Source organism: Myxine glutinosa, chromosome 10 (assembly GCF_964187855.1).
Source record: "Myxine glutinosa chromosome 10, kmMyxGlut1.1, whole genome shotgun sequence".
In the NCBI taxonomy this organism is placed as follows: Eukaryota; Metazoa; Chordata; class Myxini; order Myxiniformes; family Myxinidae; genus Myxine; species Myxine glutinosa.
The window spans coordinates 118,893,080-118,915,310 of NC_136270.1; the positions used below are offsets into that span (position 1 = coordinate 118,893,080).

General features: G+C 45.9%; 1 protein-coding gene across 4 annotated transcripts in view; it reads right to left on the minus strand.

The window, feature by feature from the left end:
- ZWILCH (zwilch kinetochore protein) overlaps positions 1 to 22,231 on the minus strand; it is a 96,573-nt gene that overhangs the window by 23,222 nt on the left and 51,120 nt on the right. For all 4 annotated transcript variants that reach the window (XR_010985744.2, XM_068126221.2, XM_078786033.1 and 1 more), the window contains 3 exons: positions 20,230 to 20,323; positions 19,435 to 19,496; positions 9,753 to 9,852 (listed from right to left, as the gene is read on the minus strand). Coding sequence is in view for 3 of the 4 variants with exons in the window: in XM_068126221.2 (XP_067982322.2) it covers positions 9,753 to 9,852; positions 19,435 to 19,496; positions 20,230 to 20,323 (256 nt within the window). In the remaining variant the exon portion in view is untranslated. The remainder of the gene's footprint in view (positions 1 to 9,752; positions 9,853 to 19,434; positions 19,497 to 20,229; positions 20,324 to 22,231) is intronic.

Below are 22,231 nucleotides of genomic sequence, written 5' to 3' on the forward strand. Positions count from 1 at the left end.
TGCAAAAGATGTGTGCACCGGAATGCGAGCAAGAGAGCACAACAAAGTGTGTGGGGGGCGCGTGTGCTCCCTAGTTGTGCGATAGCGAAGTGTGTGAGGGGCGCGTGTGCGCCTGGTTGTGCGAGTGTGGAGTGGAGTAGTGTAAAGCCAGGTAGAGGGCATAGGTAGATTGCATGGATATTGACACCTGTGGTGCGGGTCGTAGGAAGTAGTGTTTTGTAGGGTGCAGTAGACTGTGGAATGGCTGGACGTGTGGCTTAATTAGCGCGTGTGGTTATTGAGCCACTCCGTCACTGGTAGCTTGTCGGCCAGGTAAGGCCGCAGGTAGGCTCTGGGATCCGGTTGGGATAGTGTGTGAGTGGGGCCCGAGGATCCCAGGGGAGGACCCGGGTTGCCCGATGCCGAGGTGGGCATAAAGGGGGTAAGTGCCAGGGAGGGCCTTCCCCGGTTAGTGTAGTCGTCAGGAGCAGGCAAGCTCGGGAGGCGGCTTCAGTGGCGGAGGTGCACAGGTAGGTAGACCTGCTGGTGGAGCCACACGACCCAGCCCCGAAATTGTGCGAGGGCACAGTGCAAAAATTTGTTGGGGGTGAGACCCAAAATTGGAGGGCACCACAGTGTGGGCAATGGGAATTCGGGTTCTTAGAACCACTTAGTTTAAAGAGGCCGATTGGCAGGGTACGACCCCGGGTAGTTTAAAAGTGTAATGCTATTAGTGTCGTTAGGATGTGAGATCCCTTCGCACCATCCACAGCCAGTCACCGAGGAGGATGAGCTTCACACCAGGGCTCTGTATGCCATTTGGAAGTAAGACGCATCATGACGTGAATGAGACATTGTTCTGTTCCATCCCTTCCTTCCTGGGAGGGATTTGGGGATGAATTTGGTATAGAGGGGGATATGGGAGACAAGACATAGACGAATTCTAAATACAAGGGGGGCTAGGGTAGGGTAGCCAACGGTGGGGGGTACGGACGGCTAGGGACGAGCTTGCTCCGCTCGCTCTACCGCGTCCCTCACACTGCACCAGGTATGGTGGTGCATGGTCACCTTGTTTTTCGTGAGCTTCCGTGTGCCTTTCCATTTGCTTGTTGCGCCTTGTCTTCCCTCCCCGCCCCAGGATCATTATGGAGGCCGAACTGTGCAGCACCATCGCACCTGTGCAGCATCCATGCTACCGTGTTACACCGGTGCAGCCAACCTGTGCAGCACCTTGCTGCCAGTCCTTTTGCTGCACCCTTGCTACACCTGTGCAGCCAAACTGTGCAGCACTTTGCTGCCAACCCCACCTTGCTGCACCCTTGCTACACCTATGGACCACAAGCCTTGTGGCCCGCACCTCTGCTGTGCAGCATCTTGCTGCAATTAATCTTGCACCTTCGGACCACTTGTTGAGTGGCACTGACGCCACGCAGTTGGACCACGTGAGAGTGGCCCTGCTGGCAAATAAAAAAAAGAAATTGTGTGCTATTGTGTGCCAAGAAGGAAGATGGAAGATTTAGATGGCCCCGATGCTTCATATGGCCTGTATGCCGGTCAGGGCCAGCCGGTTTTGTTAGCCACACACAGAAGATGCAAGATGCAAGATGCAAGCAGCAAGTGCCACATTGAGTGCTTTGTTTCTCTCCTCCAATTTCTTCCTAAAATACAGGTCCTGGATCATAGCATTGTAAATAAAGATTCCGTTTGTGCTTGTAAATATATGTGCCTGTAAATATAAGAATGTTGCCCACCGGCTATGTGTGTAGTTTACAAAATTCCGGAAATACTGGGATAGTTGTGGGTGTGAGTCTGATAGAATAGCTGCTCAACGCATTAGGAGGGACATATCTAGTGTTAAAAATGTCGCACACATGGGTCAGAATAAATGTTAGGGGGATTACACCTATGTGTCACATTAAAAGTAATGGTAAAATTGCATGCCAGACCCTACCGGTCGTTCCGATGTTGGGGTCGACTCGGGACGAGTCTGATGAGAGAGGGGGGTAGTGTTGCAGTTTTGGGAATAAAGGTAACCCCCCCTTTTTAGTTAGTTGCACCACAACATGTAGCCTCGCTTAGTTTAGTTATTTCCTATTAAATGTAAGCATAGTCCTTTCCTGTGTTAGTATGCGTTGGAGCAGGCGAGTAAGTGTAGGCTTCGGTGCTCCTTGGGCTGGAATACCATGTGCTCTTTGGGCTGGATTACCATGTGCTCTTTGGGCTGGATTACCATGTGCTCTTTGGGCTGGATTACCATGTGCTCTTTGGGCTGGATTACCATGTGCTCTTTGGGCTGGATTACCATGTGCTCTTTGGGCTGGATTACCATGTGCTCTTTGGGCTGGATTACCATGTGCTCTTTGGGCTGGATTACCATGTGCTAGAGACTGGAACTAGTCTGGGAGGGAGGAGGGAGGAGGGAGGAGGGAGGAGGGAGGAGGGAGGAGGGAGGAGGGAGGAGGGAGGAGGGAGGAGGGAGGAGCTGCAGGGGAGTGGCCAGTAAGCGGCAAGCAGCCAATGGAAGCTCAAGGGGAGTGGCTAACAACGACCACCAGGGGAGGGGCTTGGAACATTCGGGTAAGACTCTGGGGAGGGGCTATATAAAACCCGGCCCCGGGGCCCCAGAGAGAGAGAGGAAGAGAGACAGAGAGAGAGGAAGAGAGACAGAGAGAGAGGAAGAGAGACAGAGAGAGGTGAGAGACTGCCCGAGACTGCCCCCGAACTAGCTCTCTGTGATCGAGGCTCTGTGTGCACGAACTCTCCCTGCCCTGCGCTCTGCTGTCGGTCCATTGCGCTTGCGAGGACGGTCTCTACCGGGGCCACCTACGCCAACGACCTTCCTACCTGGGCTCCCTGCACGTGCTGCGAACATCCCAAGGGACACGCCCAGCGAGCTGACCGGGGCGAACGGCGCCAACGACCGCGATTGGGGCGCGTAATTTTCCTTCCTCCTTTTCCCCGCGTGAGTGAGTGGGCCCTTGTCCGGGATTTAAGATAAGACTGATTAAGTATCTGCTCTGTGTCTCTTTACCCTGATCATTGTAAATTGTATAATAGACCAACTTCTATCTACTCATCCCAACTCTCTCTTCCTCATATGTGGTGATTTCAACTGTCATCATGCCAGTTGGCTGGGTGTGGGTACCTCTCTCACCAGCCATGGCTCCTCAGCAAAGGACTTCTGCGACTCACTGGGACTGACACAATCTGTCAATTTCCCGACCCGGATCTCAGTCAACGGAACATCTTCTCTTCTGGACTTGGTTATGACTAACTTCCCTGAAAATGTCTGCTGCTCTTCTTCTGCTCCAATCGGATCATCTGATCATGTCCTTGTTAAAGTGGACATCTCTCTGACCATCCTCAGGGAGCTTGCTCAGCGTCGACGAGTCTGGCATTTCACTCAGGCCAACTGGCACGGTCTTCAAGCAGCCATCAATCATCTGGACTGGTCTCCCATCTCTACCACCTCTGACATCAACTCATCCTGGGAATTCTTCCAAAGTAAATTGCTCTCTCTCATGCACAGATTTATCCCATCTCGTCTTCAGTTGTCATACCCTTCACCCGTCCATGGTACACGGAATCTTGTGGTGAGGCTGTTGCCCAGAAACAACTTGCCTTCGTCTCCTGGAAAGCAAATCCAACGGAAGGAAATCTCATTTCCTTTCACAAAGCCCGAAACAAGTGTGTGTCCACCCTCAGGAGAGCCAGGAAACAATATCTCTCCGTTCTCAAGACCGAACTCTCTTATCTGTCTCCCTCTTCCAAATCCTGGTGGCGTCTGGTCAAATCCGTTTCTGGTGTTTGTTCCCCCTCCATCCCCTCCCTTACCTCAAACGGCTACACAGCTGACTCCGCACGTGAAAAAGCTGAATGCCTCAACTCTGTGTTTGCCTCTAAATCTTGTGTCCCAAACCCATCCCTCTCTGTACCCACCATACCCAGTCGTACCCTGCTGCTCCTGGACTCCGTGTCCTTTCCTCCTGACAAGGTGGAAAAGTTTCTGTCAACCCTCGACTCTGATTCTGCAACTGGACCCGACGGCATCAGCCCACGGGTCCTAAAATCCTGCTCTGCCGCTCTATCTCACCCTCTCTCTGTTCTCTTCACCCTCTCTTTTGCTCAAGGTCAACTGCCATCTGCTTGGAAATCAGCCAACATCACTGCTTTGCACAAAAAAGGTGCAAAAACAGATCCTAGCAACTACAGACCAATCAGCCTTCTCCCAATTATCAGCAAAGTCATGGAATCCATCATTGCTTCGGATATGAAATCTTTCCTCTTCTCCAATGGCTTGATCTCTGATCATCAATTTGGTTTCAGACCAGGTCACTCTACTCTGGACATGCTGCTTCTGCTGTCTCAACAATGGATGGAGGTCCTCAATGCCAAACAGGAAATTAGAGCTGTCTCCCTTGACATATCACGTGCCTTCGACACGGTCTGGCACCCCGCTCTGCTCACCAAACTCTCCTCCTTTGGTATCCATGGAAATCTCCACGCATGGCTGGCGGACTTCCTCTCTAGTCGTCGTCAACGTGTGGCCCTGAATGGGTTTCTCTCATCTCCTCTTCCTGTTCAGGCTGGAGTTCCTCAAGGCAGTGTTCTGGGCCCCGTGCTTTTTCTGGTCTTCATCAATGATCTCTCTGACTCTCTTGAAAATCCTCTCTATCTCTTTGCTGATGACTCCACTCTCTGCCGCTCCATTCCTCTTCCCTCAGATCGGCAGTCTGCAGCCTCCTCACTCTCTGAAGACCTGGACAAAATCACAGACTGGTCAAACAAGTGGAACATGTCTTTCAATCCTGACAAATCTCACACTCTTACTATGTCTCTCCGAAAAGATCGACTGGACAACCCTCCCATCTACTTTCTCAACAATCCTCTCCAAGAAGTTCTGTCGCTCAAGCTTTTGGGTCTCACTATCTGCCATGATCTTTCTTGGGAAAACCACATTTCCAAGCTGGCCTCCAAAGCCAGTCGCCGACTGGGCATCCTCCGTCGTGCGAAGTCCTTCCTCGGCACACCTGAGCTCCTCACCACATACAAGGCTTTCATCCGCAGCTCAATGGAATACTGTTCTCCCCTATGGGCCGGTGCTCCTGCCTCACACCTAGCTCGGCTTCACGCTGTTGAAACCAAAGCTTTCAGAATTATTGGAATCTCCCACGATGAAGCTATCTCTGAGGGCCTTTCACTCACTCACCGCAGGCAGGTAGGTGGTCTTTCTGTCTTCTACCGACTCCTCTCCGGCCTTGCACCCCCAGCTCTCTCTGTGCTCTGTCCCCCAAATATTCCTACAGGTCGCACAAGATCTGCCAGCAACCCTCTGATGGTTAAACTGCCGAAATCTCGGCTCTCTGCTCACCTTCACTCTTTCATTCCTCTTTTCTCCCGCCTCTGGAACAAACTCCCTCACTCCCTTCAATCCCACTCCTCCCTCCAGGTCTTTAAAACAGCTGTTCACCACCATCTCTTATCTTCCCCCATCCAAAACCTTGATCTTTTCTACCCCCGCTAATTCACCCCAGATCCACCTTGTTTGAAATTCCAACTTCTTTCCTGGAAGTCCTGGCAGTGTCCATATGTTTTATACCTCTCCCACCGCCCCCTTCCCATGCCCCCCCCCCCAAAGCCCTCGCCCTCTCTCAGATCTCTCGATGTCTCCATGTCTCTCGGTCCCTGCTCTCAAATGTTGTGTTTGTGTCCTTCCCCCTCTCTCCCCATCTTGTCTACCGCTCCCGATGTTATATGTTTTATGTGTCGGTTTGTCTTTCTGTGTGATTAATGTTCGCTCTTTCACGAGCCTCGATCTTGTATACAAAAAAAAAAAAAAAAAAAAAAAACCTGCGTTCTTCCTTCCATTTGGCCGTCCACGTCATTTCGTAACATTGGCTTCGCATTGCACGAATAAAACCGCTCAATCGGGTTCAATAAGAATTAACGGCACGAGTCACGTGATACGCAAACCGCTCGGGCGTATCCGACTGGCGTGACCCGTGCGAGGTCCAGCACCCGTCTTCGTGGCAGCGTGTGTACCAAAGGTACGTGGGGATTCGACCCGATACCCTTCTGCACACTCGCTACAGGGGTGGCGGCTGGAATTGCTCTGCAATCCGCCCCAAGAGTATAAAGTGGGTCGCGGCCTCGTGGACTCGAAGGCCCGAGGGGGAAAAGGGTTTAACCCCCCTCTGTACGTCGACGGGCTCGAGATCCGCAACAATATGAACACGAGAACACAAATCGCCTTTGTGACAATTTCAAAACTTTCGTTTAGCAGTACTTGGACAAATTATTACAGCATTTTACACCATCATGACCAATCAAATTTGCCACTCGCAGACCTCGCCATATCCTTGTTTCTCAAGACTGTGTGGGGTAAGGTGTTGTATGAACTCTCTAGATTTATTATGTACTATAGCAAAGGCAACCGGCATTGCCGGGCAATGCGGGGTTGCTTCGCTGATGGGAATATCAAGAGAGGGGGGTAGAGAGAGGAGAGGAAGGGAGAGAAAGAAGGGAAAGGGAGAGAGAGAGAAGGAGGGGAGAGGGGGAGGGAGGAGAGGGAAGAGGGGCGAGAGGTGGGAGATGGGAAGGGAAGGGGGAGGGGAGGGCATGAGAGAAGGGGGGGGGGGGATAAGAGGCGTGGAAAAGAGTAGAGGAAGGGAGGAGAAGGGGGAGACAGGAGAAGGACATGGAGGGGTGGGGGAAAGAGAGCAGAAGGTTGGGGAGGGGGTGAGCAGGAGGATGGAGATGGGGGAGAGCAAGAGGAACAGTGAAGGGAGTAGGAGGACGGTGAGCAGGGATTAGGAGGGGTGAGCGGGAAGTAGGAGGGAGAGGGGAGCAGGATGAGGGGTGAGCGTGGAGCAGGGGGAGGGTTGAGCGGGAAACAGGAGGAGTGAGCGGGAAACAGGAGGACTGAGCGGGCAAGCAGGAGAAGGTGTGAGCGGGTATACCCTCCCTCTTCTCCTTCTCCCACCCCTTTCCTCTTCCCCTCCTCATTAGCAATAAGCTTGAACAGCGCTCACCAATTGGCTTAAGCACCCAAGGTAGCACTCCAAAGAAACTGCTGATCATGAGCATCTGGCTTGGCAAGTAATAGCAAACTGATTGCATTGTTAATCTGACGTGTGTGAACACCAAGGGGCCGCACCCTGGGTGTCTCTCAAAATACCACCTGTCACCAGCAAATTCTACCCATCGTTTCGCTGAATATGAAGGAGGGATCTTCTCTGTCTTTTTAAGGATAATGGTGTTTTCAGAGCCATTAGGCTCTATATACACCACACGCCCAGAAACAACAACGGTGAATGAAGGAGCCTTTAGGTAATCCATAATACTCTATGGATTTCCCACTCTCTTTTTAAAATCTCAGAACCGCCATGCCGAGTCGTGAATGCTTCTGGTTCAAATGGGCAAAAATGTTCGACAGATCCGATCCGCCAATCCTCACTTATTTCATGCTTTGAAATACCATACACTCAATCTGGGTCCGTCATATGGAGGGAATTTTAAAAATCAAATGGTTCAAATCTTCGGGTTTCCTCCAAGTATGGCAGGTCCCAGTAGAGTGACACCCTATCCTATGGAGGTATGAATTAAGATGACAGAGCAGAAGGAGGGATGACACCCATTCTTGAATAAATAAAGAAATACACTTATAAGAATCACAAATTTATTTTAATGTTCAGATTTCACTCCAGATTGACACTTATTTAGTCCTCAAGATGCGATCCTCAAACCCAAACACAGATTTCAATTATACACTTTAATTAGTCCGCCAGAGTAGATCGTGTTTCCAAGGCAAGGCACGTTTTAATAGGCAGAAACAAAATGGCGGTTAGGACCCCTGTGAGGTGATGTTGGGCTGACTGTGGATAAAGCCTATTAGGAAAGTAAGCTGTTATTTCTCTTCAAAAGGGGTGTTTATATTTAGCTAAACACCCAGTTTTCATTCATACACTCTTTTGGAATTCCCTTAGTGTCCATGAAATGTTTGGGGCCGCTACGTGTCATGTTTTTTGAGTTATGGAGGAGACACACTGACACCGTTTCTTTTATTATTATAGATTTAGACAGCAGTTGCAAATTCAAAATAGAACAGATGTTATCAATTTAATTTTGAAATAAAAGATTACATTCATCAAATTTACTAACTTACTGCTCATCTCCACTCCTTTGGTTCCTTCTCTTGTACCAATGGTGGAACCTCCTTCCTCAGCCTGGTCAATCCATATTTTCACTTCAAGTATTGAAGTTGGCAGTGCACCACCTCATCCTCCATCCCAATCCATGACCTTTTATATATTCATTAACCCACTCTGCATCTACTTTCAGGTTGCTTTGTTTCATTCCATTTTCTCTCCTCCTCATGTTCATTCATCTGGTGTTGGCTTAGTGGTTAGGGTGCCGGCTTGGGATCCTAGGATCCTAGGTTCAAATCCGGTCGACCGCTAAATTAATGCCAGGGGGTTGACTGAGCCTGTCATCTTTCCGAGGTCGGCAAATTGAGTACCAGTTCACTGGTAATTCCCTGTGTGTCACAAGAGGCGACTAACAGGGAGGAAGGGCATCCGGCCATAAAACATTGCTTCAAAAAGGGGACCACGGTGCCCAAAAAAGGCCAACCCCCGCTCTGCGGGGAAAAAATGGCCTCTAAAGGTGGTTCTTCTGTTCATTCATCCCGTTGTTGCATCCACATGTTGTCCTACTGTCAGTGAATTATCTTATATCCTCCGTCACCACGCTCTTCCACAAGCCTAGATTATACATTAGCAATTTTTTTCTTAAACATTCACAGCACCTATAGATTAAGGTGAGCTCCAAAGGATTCCCAAATAAAAAGTGCTTTGCTGATGTCACATCTCATATTTTGGCCTAATTAAATAAAGGTGAGAGTCGGGGTGGGGGCGGGGAGAGAGTGTGTACCGAGGTATACTGTAAATTATGAAAAGAAGTATGACCCGGTCATCCAGGAATATTATTTGAATGATTGAAAATATTGAAAATGATTGAACAGGGGAAGTTTATATCTCAAACTTAGACCAAAAATGTAATTTGCGATTTGTCACAATTTAGATTTTCAAGGATTTTGCCTGACTGGGATTGAAAATTCCAGCCAAGCCTCATGATAGGAAAATCCTAGCCAAGCCTCACGTAGAGGTTGCGATCTATACAAGGCTGGCAAGCTGCACAACACATTTTGGGAGGATGTCTCAAATAATTGAAAATACAGTTGCTGGAAAATGTTTAAAAAATAAAATGCTTTGGCCTCGGAGGAGAAGCCCAACCCCTGAAGCCACATTTTCCATAACATGAGTAGTTGGATGCTATAACTTTGGAAACATCACCAGATAACACATTAAATAAATAGGCCCATGCAGTAGGTCAGATGAGAAGATTCACTTTACATGGACTGACTTGATCAATATTGCATCAAAAAAATCCACACAGCTCTGTGCTTCACCGCATCGGGCATCAGATGGGTTTGGTGCAAAGTTAATTTATTATCGAAGTACTAGACATTGAAAACCAAATAAAAAAACATCGTAGATCAATGTTTACTTCAGAGGAAGTGTCTCTCAGACAAATTTTGCTGAAAGATCAATACTGTAATTAAATTTATTGTTGGTATTATTTTTCTGGCCAATATCTTCTGCACAAAGACTGTATCTCTTAACAAGATTTTCCTACTACCAAGTTTATTTGAATTAAAAAGAATAAATAAAGAAACAAAAAACAAAAATGGATATGTCTGTTTTTTGACTTACCAGACTTCATCTTAAACCACAGCTGCTCACAGAAATCCAAATCTTCTCTCTCAGGGATGGCGTTGGACTGCATGACCACTTCAGCTTCCATAGCTGGGGTCTGTGAACCCGCACCACAAACAAAGTACAGTAATAAATAAGCTGAAAAAGAACCATTAGCAGGTTAAAGGATGCTTTTCTGAGAAGTTTTTAAACAAGTGAATGTTAAAAAGTCTTGCAATACATTTGATCAACCTCAATCAGATAAAAAAAAAACTAACAAACTACGTATTATACACTTCTCAAAGTTATATGACTAAATGAAATGCACAATTTTAAGCTGAAAAACAGATGACGATTCATCGAAATGAAAACCTGCACCTGCTGTGGGCACATGCAAGTATTAGCTGACCATTTGTGTAGCTCAATGAAGGGTTATGTGAATAAAAGGTCAAAGGGCAATGAAATCCTATAAATCATCTCAGTAATGGATGAAGCCAGAGCATCGGCCAGATGACGACAATACATAAATCGGGTAAAGGCTCAAATGCAATGTGCCACATCAGAACGGCAAATTCGAAGATTCCATGAGATGAATACTTACTAAATTCGACTACAAAACGACATTGTTGACCATTGAAAGCAAGGTCAATTAGCTATCAGTACATGTTATACATGCAAAGAATATGTGGCAGACAATCGCAGGGCTCATAAAGAAACTCCAATATGACCTGCAAATAAACTTTTACCATCAACACAACAATGAAACATCATTCATAGAGCGACACTTGGCAAAAGAGAACAAAGTATAATGGCACTCATAGAGCATCCTTTTGTTGGCTTAGCGGTTAGGGTGCCGGCTTGGGATCCTAGGATCCTGGGTTTGAATCCCGGTCGATCGCTGAATTAACGCTAGGGGGGTTGACTCAGCCTGTCATCCTTCCGAGGTCGGCAAATTGAGTACTAGTTCACTGGTAATTCCCTGTGTGTCGCAAGAGGCGACCAACAAGGTTGGCGGCAGGAAGGGCATCCGGCCATAAAACATTGCTTCAAAAAGGGGACCACGGTGCCCGAAAAAGGCCAACCCCTGCTCTGTGGGGAAAAATGGCCTCTAAAAGGTGGTTTATAGAGCATCCTTTTGATCTCAAAAATAATTGGTGGTTCAATTCATTGACCTGATATGCAAATCGTCTTCAAATTACAAGGCAATCAGATGAAAATTGAGGATTTTAGAAATTTGAAAAGGTTGTTGACCTTTGGCCATGTTGATCTTTTGGCCTACAATGACCTCAAACATAGTTGTTGGTTGAATTCTGTTAGCTGATATGCAAATCCTATTCAAATTTCAAGTCAATTGGAAGAAAATTGAGGATTTTAGAAATCTGAAAAGATTATTGGCCTTTGGCCTATGTTGACCTTAAAAATCGTTGGTGGTTGATTTCAGAAAGCTGACATGAAAATACTATTCAAATTTCAAGTACTAGGGCATGCCCGTACTATATCTATATCTAAAATTATATCCCCCCCCTCTATTTACATGAAATGGTTTGGTCCAAAGCGAACGGCTTGCGAGTACGGTGACAATCCCCCCCCTCTATTTACATGAAATGGTTTGGTCCATTCGCAAAGCCAAAGCGAACGGCAGTTACGAACCGCAGTTACGATGAATCGCAAAGTAGTTTTAATTAGTTTTAAAACATAGTTTAACGGCAACATAGTTTGCCGACGGGAAATAAATGAATACGCTCTCAAATGTGCCATCCGAGGCAGAGTCTGTTCGCCACGTTCGGCACACGTGATAGCTCGCTGCTCTCTGATTGGTTGAATCGTTTTTTGGACATAGCTCGGTAACTACTTCTGCGATTAATTTAAAACCTTGAAAAGGCACATCCTCGGGTCCCCAGCAATATACCTGGCAAGTTTCAAGTATATCGGACCGGTAGTTGTCGAGAAACAGCGGTCACAGACAAACATACAAACATACAAACAAACATACACACAGAGATTAGTGGAATTATAGATAGATATTGGATGAAAATTGAGAACTTTAGAAATTAGAAAAGGTTATTGGCCTTTGGCCTATGTTGACCTTTTGGCCTATGTTGATCTCCAAAATAGTTGGTGGTTGAATTCAGTTCGCTGACATGTAAATCCTATTCAAATGTCAAGTCAATCGGATGACAATTTGAGGATTTTAGAAATTTGAGAAAAGGCCTATGTTGACCTTGCGACCGATGTTGACCTTCAAAAAAATAGTTGGTGGTTGAATTTCATTAGCTCATATGCAAATCGTATTCAAATTTCAAGTCAATCAGATAGAAATTGAAAATTCTAGAAATTTGAAAAAGGTGGTTGACCTTTGGCATAGCAACATAGGTTGACCTTTTGACTTCAAAAATAAATAGGATTCTGTCAGACCACCAACTCTACCATTTGGTTAAGTTTCGTGAAGATCAGTTTAAAATTGTCACCTGCAGGCAAGTATAAGTGAGCGCGCGCACACACACACACACACACACACACACACACACACACACACACACACACACACTCAATTAATTGTACAGTATCGGTTGTTGTTCCTAAACTTAAATAATTGAAAGGATTGTTGTAAATGATGTTAATTTTACAACATCCCATATTCAACTTTATTTAAATTGTAAACCTCAAACATAGTTTCTCCACCTAAAGCAAGAACTTTAACCCGTAAGCAACTGACTAGTTTCCCGACTGCATGGATCATCAGCTGGGCACCGTTCTTCCTCGAGGTTTCAATCCTTTCAGCCCAGGACCTCTCCAAACGGCGGATCCACAACCTCGATCATGGATCCACATCAATTGATGGTAAATCAGTGGATCCACAACCTCAGTTGCGTCGAGGCAGTCACACACACACACACACACACACACACACACACACACACACACACACACACACACACACACACACACACACACACACACACACACACACACACACACACACACACACACACACACACACACACACACACACACACTTGTCAAAAAATTTTTTTTGCCAAGTAATAAATAGTAAGGGAAACATGAAAATCTGTTAACTAAATTGTTACCAAAAAATGTCTTCACCAATATGTTTGTAAAGGTGTGTAATAACATGTGTGTGTAATAACAAATTTTGCAATTTGCAATCAGGTCACTCCATCCCCGTCCTCTGGTCGGCTCAGCGCACTCTCACTCTTCGTCCCAGCGCACCTGGTCACAGCAACCCACACGATCGCACCTCTTGCCTACGAACCCTGGCTAAATCACCTGAATTCATCCCTGCTGTTCAAAACAACATCAAGCTCACCCTGTTCAACACCCGGTCCCTCAACAATAAATGCCTCATCCTGAACGAATACATCCTGGATAACAAACTGGACTTTCTCTGTCTCACCGAAACCTGGCAACAACCTCTGGACTACTACACACTCAACCTCACCACACCCAATGGATATTCCTACGTCAATAAACCACGCTCGGAGGGCCGAGGTGGTGGAATTGCCGTTATCCACCGTCAAGACATCAAGACCAACCTCATCTCCATCTCATCTGCTCCATCATTTGAACACCTGGCTTTAAAACTCTCTGGTCACACGCAGTCAGTCATGGCTGTCGTCTACCGCCCTCCCAAACCACACCCATCATTCCTGTCTGACTTCTCCTACTTTCTGACCCAGCTATGTTCCCTCTCCCCCTCAATCCTCCTCCTTGGTGATTTCAATATCCACATGGACTCCACTGACTCCACAATAACCACTGACTTCACTGATTTACTCACCTGCTTTAACCTCACTCAACATATCGACTTTCCTACCCATATCCGTGGTCACATTTTGGACCTTGTCTGCTCCACTGGATTAAATTTGCACCATCTCTATGGCTCCGACCTCACCCTCTCTGACCACTTAGCCATCACTCTGACCATCAACATCCCCGCCCCAACACCAAGGCATTATCGCACAATCAACTTCCGTAAGCTAAACGCTCTTTCACCTACCTCATTCTCATCCACCCTCTCTGAAAAAATGTCCACTTCTCCCTTCATTGACCTCCACACCCCTTCCGACCTCACTGACTACTACAACCACACTCTCTCCTCCTGCCTTGACCAGCTTGCGCCTGTAAAAACCAAAACAGTTTCTTTCACCCATTCTGCTCCCTGGTTTACCCCTGAACTCCACCTGATGAAAACTCGTGCTCGCCAACTTGAAAGACTCCGCAATAAAACGGGTCTCACAGTTCACTCCCAAGCCTACAAGGACCACATACAACACTACAAAGATGCCCTCTCCCGCGCCCGCTCTGCCTACTACTCTCAAATTATCCACTCTGGCTCCGGAAACCCAAAAGCACTCTTCTCGACAATAAACAAACTCCTCCGCCCCCTGAACACCACCACCCAGTCATTCACAGTAGACAACTGCATCTCCTTCCTCTCTTTCTTCCAACGCAAAATTGACAACATCTACAACAGCTTGACCACCGCCGCACCCGCTCCCCCTCCAACCACCTGCCCCCCCTTGTCCTGCCATCCCCTGTCTCGGTTCTCCCCAATCTCTCCTACTGACCTCTCTGAACTCCTCATAGGAATGAAAACTGCCACCTGCACTCTTGACCCCATCCCCTCCAGCTTTGTCAAAGCCTCCCTCCCTGCTCTCTCTCCACTTATCATTGCAACAATAAACTCCTCCCTGTCTACAGGCATCGTCCCACCTTCCCTCAAAATTGCTGCTGTTACCCCCATTCTAAAAAAACCTGGTCTAAACCCTGACACCCTAAACAACTTCAGACCCATCTCCAACCTACCCTTTCTGTCAAAAGTTTTGGAACGCGCTGTAGCCACTCAACTCAAACATCATCTCTCTGCCAATAACTTGTATGAAACATTCCAATCCGGATTCCGCTCCAACCACAGTACTGAAACTGCTCTCCTCAAAATCACCAACGACCTTCTCCTCTCCTCTGACGCTGGCAACCTCAACATTCTCGTCCTCCTCGACCTCAGCGCTGCCTTTGACACCATCGATCACACTATCCTCCTCACCCGACTTGAATCCACCTTTAACGTCACCGGCACTGCCCTCTCTTGGATTAAATCATACCTCTCTGACAGATGCCAGTTCATCTCCATCAATAACTGCAAATCCCCCACTGCTCCCCTCCCCCAAGGTGTCCCCCAAGGTTCAGTTCTTGGCCCCCTCCTCTTCATCCTTTACCTGTCCCCGCTCGGTCACTTAATCCGCCGTCATGGTCTCCAATTCCACTGCTTCGCCGATGACATCCAGCTTTTCATCTCCACCAAGTCCGTCTCCACCGACACCCACTCTATCCTGACAAACTGCATCACTGAAATAAAATCCTGGCTTCAAATCAACTTCCTCAAGCTTAACTGTGATAAATCTGAAATAATCATCATTGGCCCAAAAACGCTCACAAAATCCACCCATAACTTTGCCCTCAACATCGACGGTATCCCAGTATCCACCTCCCCTCACATCCGGAATCTTGGCGTCATCTTTGACCAAACCCTTTCCTTCGACAAATACACTAAACAGATCACAAAGTCAGCCTTCTTTCACCTGAAAAACATTGCCCGTCTCCGCTCATCCCTCTCCTCCACGGCTGCAGAAACCCTCATCCACGCCTTCATCACCTCCCGTCTGGACTACTGCAATAGCCTCCTCTATGGTTCACCCTCAAAAATCACCAATAAACTCCAATACATTCAGAACTCCGCTGCCCGTCTACTCACTCATTCCCGGACCCGTGACCACATCACCCCCGTCCTTTACAAGCTTCACTGGCTCCCCATCCCCCAGAGAATCCAGTACAAAATCCTCCTCTTGACATACAAAGCCCTCCATAACCTGGCCCCATCCTACCTGGCTGACCTCCTCTCCAGACACACTCCCACCCGCAACCTCCGCTCTGCTGGTACCAACCTCCTGACCCCCTCCATCCGGACCAAATTCAGATCCTGGGGGGACAGGGCCTTCTCCATCGCTGCTCCCACCCTCTGGAACTCACTACCTCACACCATCAGAGACTCCTCCTCACTCACCACATTCAAAACATCACTAAAGACCCACCTGTTCAACGCTGCATTCAACATTCAACCCACAGCATTTAACCCCTGACTATCTCTTCTCCTTCTCCCTCCTTTTGCTTTAAATATTTCCCTATTGATTCTTGTCTTGTCTTTTTTATTCTTGTCTTATATATATGCCGTATATCGCTGCTGTTTGTTTTCTTGATTCTTGTCTTTTTGCAATTGTTGTTTTCATGTATTGTTATGCATTATGTTTTCCACTCTGTCAAAGCGCCTTTGGGCTTCTGGAAAAGCGCTATACAAAATAAATGAATTATTATTATTATTATTATTATGTGTTAAAATGTTGAAGGTCAACTCCCGTGGGAAACCCAGAAAAAAAGCTGTTGAATTCGGGTACCGAAAAATTATTTTCGAGAATTTTTATTTTTTTTAATCGGCCCTTAAGTAACTTATGAGGGGTCAAATAAGGGTTTTTCATGATTCTGAGTTGATTGTTAACATTTATATTTCACCACAGACACTCCTTTGTGGAAAAATAATTTCTAAATATATCTCATTTTCTACTTTGCAGGACATGGAGTCTAGCAATATGGATGAAGACGTTACTCCACCTGTGCTCAATTGCTTCATCTGTGCACGCTCGGATACACCAGCTGAAAGGCTCATACAGGCAACTCCAAAGGGATACTCAACTTTATTGAAACAAGCAGAAACTGTCGAAAATGTTACTGTTGTGGAACGTATGAAGAAGGCTCAAAAGGAAGGAAAACTGAGGTACCACCAGAAGTGTAAAAATGATCTGTACAACAACTTTGTTGCAACCACCAAGAAGTCAGCTCAAGCATCAAAGGCAGAGAAAGAGTCATCAAAGTTGAAGAGAAGACGCACTACTTGTGAGTTCAGTTCATCAACTGGCTGCAGTTCTAGAAGATCACAGTCAGTTGACCTCCTGTATAAGGATGTATGCATTCTTTGCAACCAACCAGCCCAGCTCTACAAAAATAATCCAGCACAAGCTAGAAAGAAATACAGAGTGCCAGATAATTTGACTGCAGATACACTGAAGGCAAGCTTGCTGAAGACAGCACGGAGTCGCGGGGATGACTGGGGCACTGAAGTCACTGGACGCCTGGAAGGGATCAACGACTTGGTAGCAGAAGAAACACTGTACCATTTGCGATGCAAACTTATGTTTGCGAGAGGTGACAGTTTGTCCAAGACTGATGAGGAAGGAAAAAGGAAGAGAGGACAGAGGAGTATTGATGAGGAGCGAGAGGCAGTTTTTATTGAATTCTGCGAATGGTTAGACTCAGAATTAGAGCATGGGGTAATGAACATGGACCAAGTCCATGAAAAGCTGCAGGAGTTTGATCAGTCACCAGAGAAGAGCCTTTCTTATTCAAAGCATTGGCTAAAGATAAAACTTCTAGAGAAATACGAAGACACCTTGTATTTCACAACACAGGAAAGAAGGGCAGATGTACTCTGTCTCAAAGATGGCACCGACAATATTCTGCGAGTGCATCATGCTAATCTTGACCATGGAGATGAGAAGACTCAGATCATAAAGACGGCACTCAAGTTCATATCCAATGATATTGCCTTGATTGATTTAGGTCCAAAGTCATACCCCACCACACACAGTATGACTGACATCGATAGTCAGCTGACACTTGTTCCTGCAAGCCTTCAGATGTCCTTGAGACCGATTGTCAAGACAGACGAAAGAGTTGCCGTTTGGGGGCAGAATTTTATTAAGGCCTGTCGACCTCGGTCTGGAGTATTGCCACACCAAATGGGGCTTGCCATACAACTTGATCATAGATTTGGGTCAAAATGGATGCTCAACAAGTTCCACCGGCTGGGATACACTGAGTCTTACACGGAGACACAAAACTACAAATACTGCTTCCTTAATAGTAGGAGTGGAGATGATGTTCCAGATACTTCTGGCACTCTTGACACCATTGTGGAGGAAACCGATGAACAGATCAATGATGAGGTTGCGGTTGATGCTGCGCTTGAGGATCAATCAGTGATGACAGCCAAAGTGCCAGCCAGTGAAAGTGAATTGTCAAGTAATGATCAGGTGGTCTTTATGGAGGTTGGGGAAACAAACAATGCAGTCACTCAGTTTGTTGGAGACAATATAGATTTAAACATTGTCTCTATTCACGGAAACACTCCCTTTCACTCAATGGGTTGGATCGAAGTCACCTCTCCGGCACCACCTTTGCCAGATCCACAAACAGCAGCTTTCCCCCGGGTGAAGTCGAAGGCACTCGACAAAGCTAAGATCCTGAGAGGAACTTAAGTAAAGATTATTCCATTTACGAACAGGAAACAGATAGGAACGAACGCGATCATGTTTCTCCCCCTCGCTGAGCTTTCCTCCTCCCTGGCTCATGATCAGCCACTCCTCACTCCAGGTGACACACTCTGGGCAACGGGGTGGGTGATCAAAGCCAACGATCCTGAGTTCCCACACTCCAACTAGAATGGCTGGATGAAGAGAATCCATGCTAATGATGCAAAGCAGAGCACACAGATCGAGTTCCTCCCAGTTATTGAAGGAGACCCTAATGGTATGAGCCAGTTCCAACACTGGACCCCACGGCTCCTGAGGAGCTATTGCAGTTCACGAGCTGTAATTGTCATGGAGATTGCAGCAACCGGCGATGCAGCTGCAAGAAGAATGGGGTCACGTGCATCTCGGCCTGTGGCGTCTGTAATGGCATTACATGCAGAAACTGCAGTCATGATGTTGTTGAGTCTGAAGAAGACATAGACAATGACTGTTGAAACTTCTGACATTGTGAATGAGAAATAACTCTTGAGTATTATATATGTATGTGAAATAAAAGCTACTTTGTGTGTAAATGTAAAAGTGAAAATATAAATGTTAACAATCAACTCAGAATCATGAAAAACCCTTATTTGACCCCTCATAAGTTACTTAAGGGCCGATTAAAAAAAAAAAAATTCTCGAAATTTTTTTTTCGGTACCCGAATTCAACAGCTTTTTTTCTGGGTTTCCCACGGGAGTTGAACTTCAACATTTTAACACATGTTATTACACACCTTTACAAACATATTGGTGAAGAAATTTTTTGGTAACAATTTAGTTAACAGATTTGTGAAATATCTCATAAAATGCCCTTACTAAAATAAAACATGCAATCGTAAACTGGAACAGCACACGGTAGAGCGCATAGCTCCACCAGACTGAACAGCTTACGTTTTGTATCTCACTGATAGGTCGGATCTGCATCCGGACCAAAATCTAATCAGCATGTTCTTGTCACTTAACCAACTCAATCCACCTGGTTTTGTCTGAATCCGTTCAAAACGTAAGATATCATGCTATTGATTCATGAGATAGGAGATATCAGATATCGTTTTTAGCCTTATTTCTCAATGGTGAAGAATAACTTAGAAGATTCTAGAATCTGGATCCAGATCTTCACAAAAATCTCATCGATTCGTCCTTGTCACACACCCAACCAGTCCACCAAGTTTCATCTTTATCCATCCATATTTTTGAGATAACCTGCTCAGACAAACAAGACAGACAGAAAAGAACTCCTTTTGGTGGCGAAGGTAACGAGAGGAAGAAATTAAAATCACCTCTACAATTTCACTTTCTTTTTTTGCATAGCCCTGCAGAGGATTCTGGCAGCTCTTGAGTTCTGAAAAGAAAGGAAAGTCATGAAAAGAATGACAGCGAACTTTAAAGGAAATATTTATACAAACATTTAGCGATTGGAAATGAGATTCTGAAGCTCAAACACATTTTCTTTCATCCAATTTATCATTTTCCTATAACACTTCCTCTGAAGCCTCGATCTTCTCTCAGTCAAGAAAGAAGGTAGTCAGCTTCAACTGAAAATTGCACTCACAGACGTGTTTGCTTACTTTTGCAAAACTCTATGCTATAGGCACAAACTTTATAATCGTACTTGTTAGAAATGTTTGCACCAAAAGTGAGCATAGTGAGGCATGATCTAATTATGATCAGAATGCAAGGGAAGGAATAGTCTGATTGTGAACAGACGGCGCTACGACGCACACCGTCTAAGAATGGAGACCACAGTGACGGACAAACATCTCATTCCTTTTGAGGAGTGTTTTGCATGGATGATCGATGGTGGGTCACAATGTGAGGTTGAGACGTGTCGGGGTAACAAAGAAGGGACAGTGGTTGGAGTTTCTCAATAAATTTCTGTGCCTTTCACGATTTTAACAGCAAAATTATTATTGAAATGTCCTTCCTTCCATTGTGCACAATACTTTTTGCCCCATCATCAATATGGAAGTGGAATTGGAGGTCAATCAAGATGCTCAGTCGAGTTCTCAGTAGGGATGAGACAGCTTAGCTTAAAGGAATAAAAGCATGTCCTTGAACATAACATTGTACTATACCATTGATTAAAGTCTCCACAAGTGTGGCAGCTGTCTGGGTTTCATCTCCCAGACACCAGTCCATCTCCCCTGTCTGTAGACCACAAATGACCCTCTAAAAAAAAAAAGAAGAGAAACACGATTTACAGAACCGTGTTGAATAATGAAAAGTGAAAAATGCTTTATGACATTTAAAGCTAAACCCTTAGTGACACAGCAGAGCAGAGCATCATTGGTTTTTAGCTCACTTGGAACGAAGTTCAGGGGAACTTATGCGATGGCGTGTTGTCCGTCCGTCCGTCAGTCAGTCCGTCCGTAAACACTTGAAACTTCTTCTCCGAAACCGCTGATGGGATTGTGACCAAATTTGGCACAAATTAGACTTATGTTGTGACTAAAGTTTGTTCACAGAATTAAAAAAAAAAAAAAAAAAAAAAAAAAAAAAAAAATCGGGGTCTAAGTGTGTCTCCAGGGGGTCAAAGTGGATCCAGGTTTGACCCCCCAAAATAGGAATTTGCTTTTTCCTCTGAAACTATGCACACTATTTCGATGAAACTTGACCACAACCTTCCACCCCCATGATGTACCGAAGTTTGTTCACGGCACTAAGAAAATCGGAGGGTTGCCCCCCAGAATAGGTCTTTTTTATTTGTTTGTTTGTTTAAAGGCTTGTGATTATGTTGGTATGATTCTCCATGCCGCCCTGTCTTCTAGCAACCATTGAATTGGTTTAAAATACCTTTAGTCAGTGTAGTATACTGTAGTTTCTACCAGGTGAGCGCCAGGGGTATTGCACCTATGTTTAAACTATAACCCTCCATCATATGGAAGACTTACCAAGTCATTCTTGGAGGGGGTGGGGGGCAAAATGCAAGCAAGCCATACTTGCTCCTCTCACAATTAGAAAGAAATATAGGACCAATTCCTGCAGCTTACCTGGCTGGTTGCCAAAAAGTGGAGTGTTGGATGGATTAGGGTAAAACTAAGAGCTGGATTTAGTACACACATTTTAGGTCAGGTAGGATTGACGTGATGTTTACAGTAGTGCAAATCCCTGCTGTCTATACGCCTTAGTTTTCGAGATATTATCCACTTCCGGCATGATGATATAACTTCCTGTTGTGTCAAAACTAGCCCTATTTGATAAGGTGCAACTCCAAGGTGTCCATAATTCATATTTTTCAAGATATTGCCGAACTTCTGTATTATGACTCAATGGTGGCCATATTGTGTTTCGGATCAGTTTCGTTTAATCAAATGTTCCCATAAGTAGTCGATCATATATTTTAAGATTTGCATTGATCGGTTAAGCAGTTGCAGGAGAAGTACATGGAGAAGAGGAAGAAGTTGTTTCTTGGGTTTGTTGATCTGGAGAAAGCATTCGATAGGGTTCCACACGAAGTATTGACATGGGCATTGAGGAAGTTAGGAGTGGAGGAATGGTTGATCAGAGTAGTGATGGCAATGTACAAAAGAGCGCGCACAGCTGTAAGGAAGAAGGACGGGAACAGTGGTGAGCTTGAGGTGAAGGTGGGAGTGCATCAGGGGTCGGTACTAAGTCCACTACTATTTGTAGCTGTGATGGAGGTGCTGGTTCAGAACGTAAAGGAGGGTTTACCGTGGGAGTTGTTGTATGCAGATGATCTGGTGTTGATTGCGGAAAGTATGGATGGACTGAAGGAAAAGATGAACAAGTGGAAGGAATGTATGGAGACAAAAGGTCTGAAGGTGAATATCGGAAAGACGAAGGTGATGGCAAGTGGTAAGGCATGTGGTGAGGTGGAAAGAACTGGGAAGTGGCCATGTGCTGTGTGCAGGAAGGGTGTCGGAGTGAACTCCATTCAATGTACAATGTGCGCTGAGTGGGTTCATCAAAAATGTAGTGGTCCGAGAGGGTCATTAGCCAGTGTGGCAGCTACATTCAAATGTAAGGTGTGCACAGAGGGAGCTGCAGATGGAGGAAATGTTGAGTTGGATCTTGGAGACGGCGTGAAGCTGGAAGGTGAAAACATTTTGCTACCTC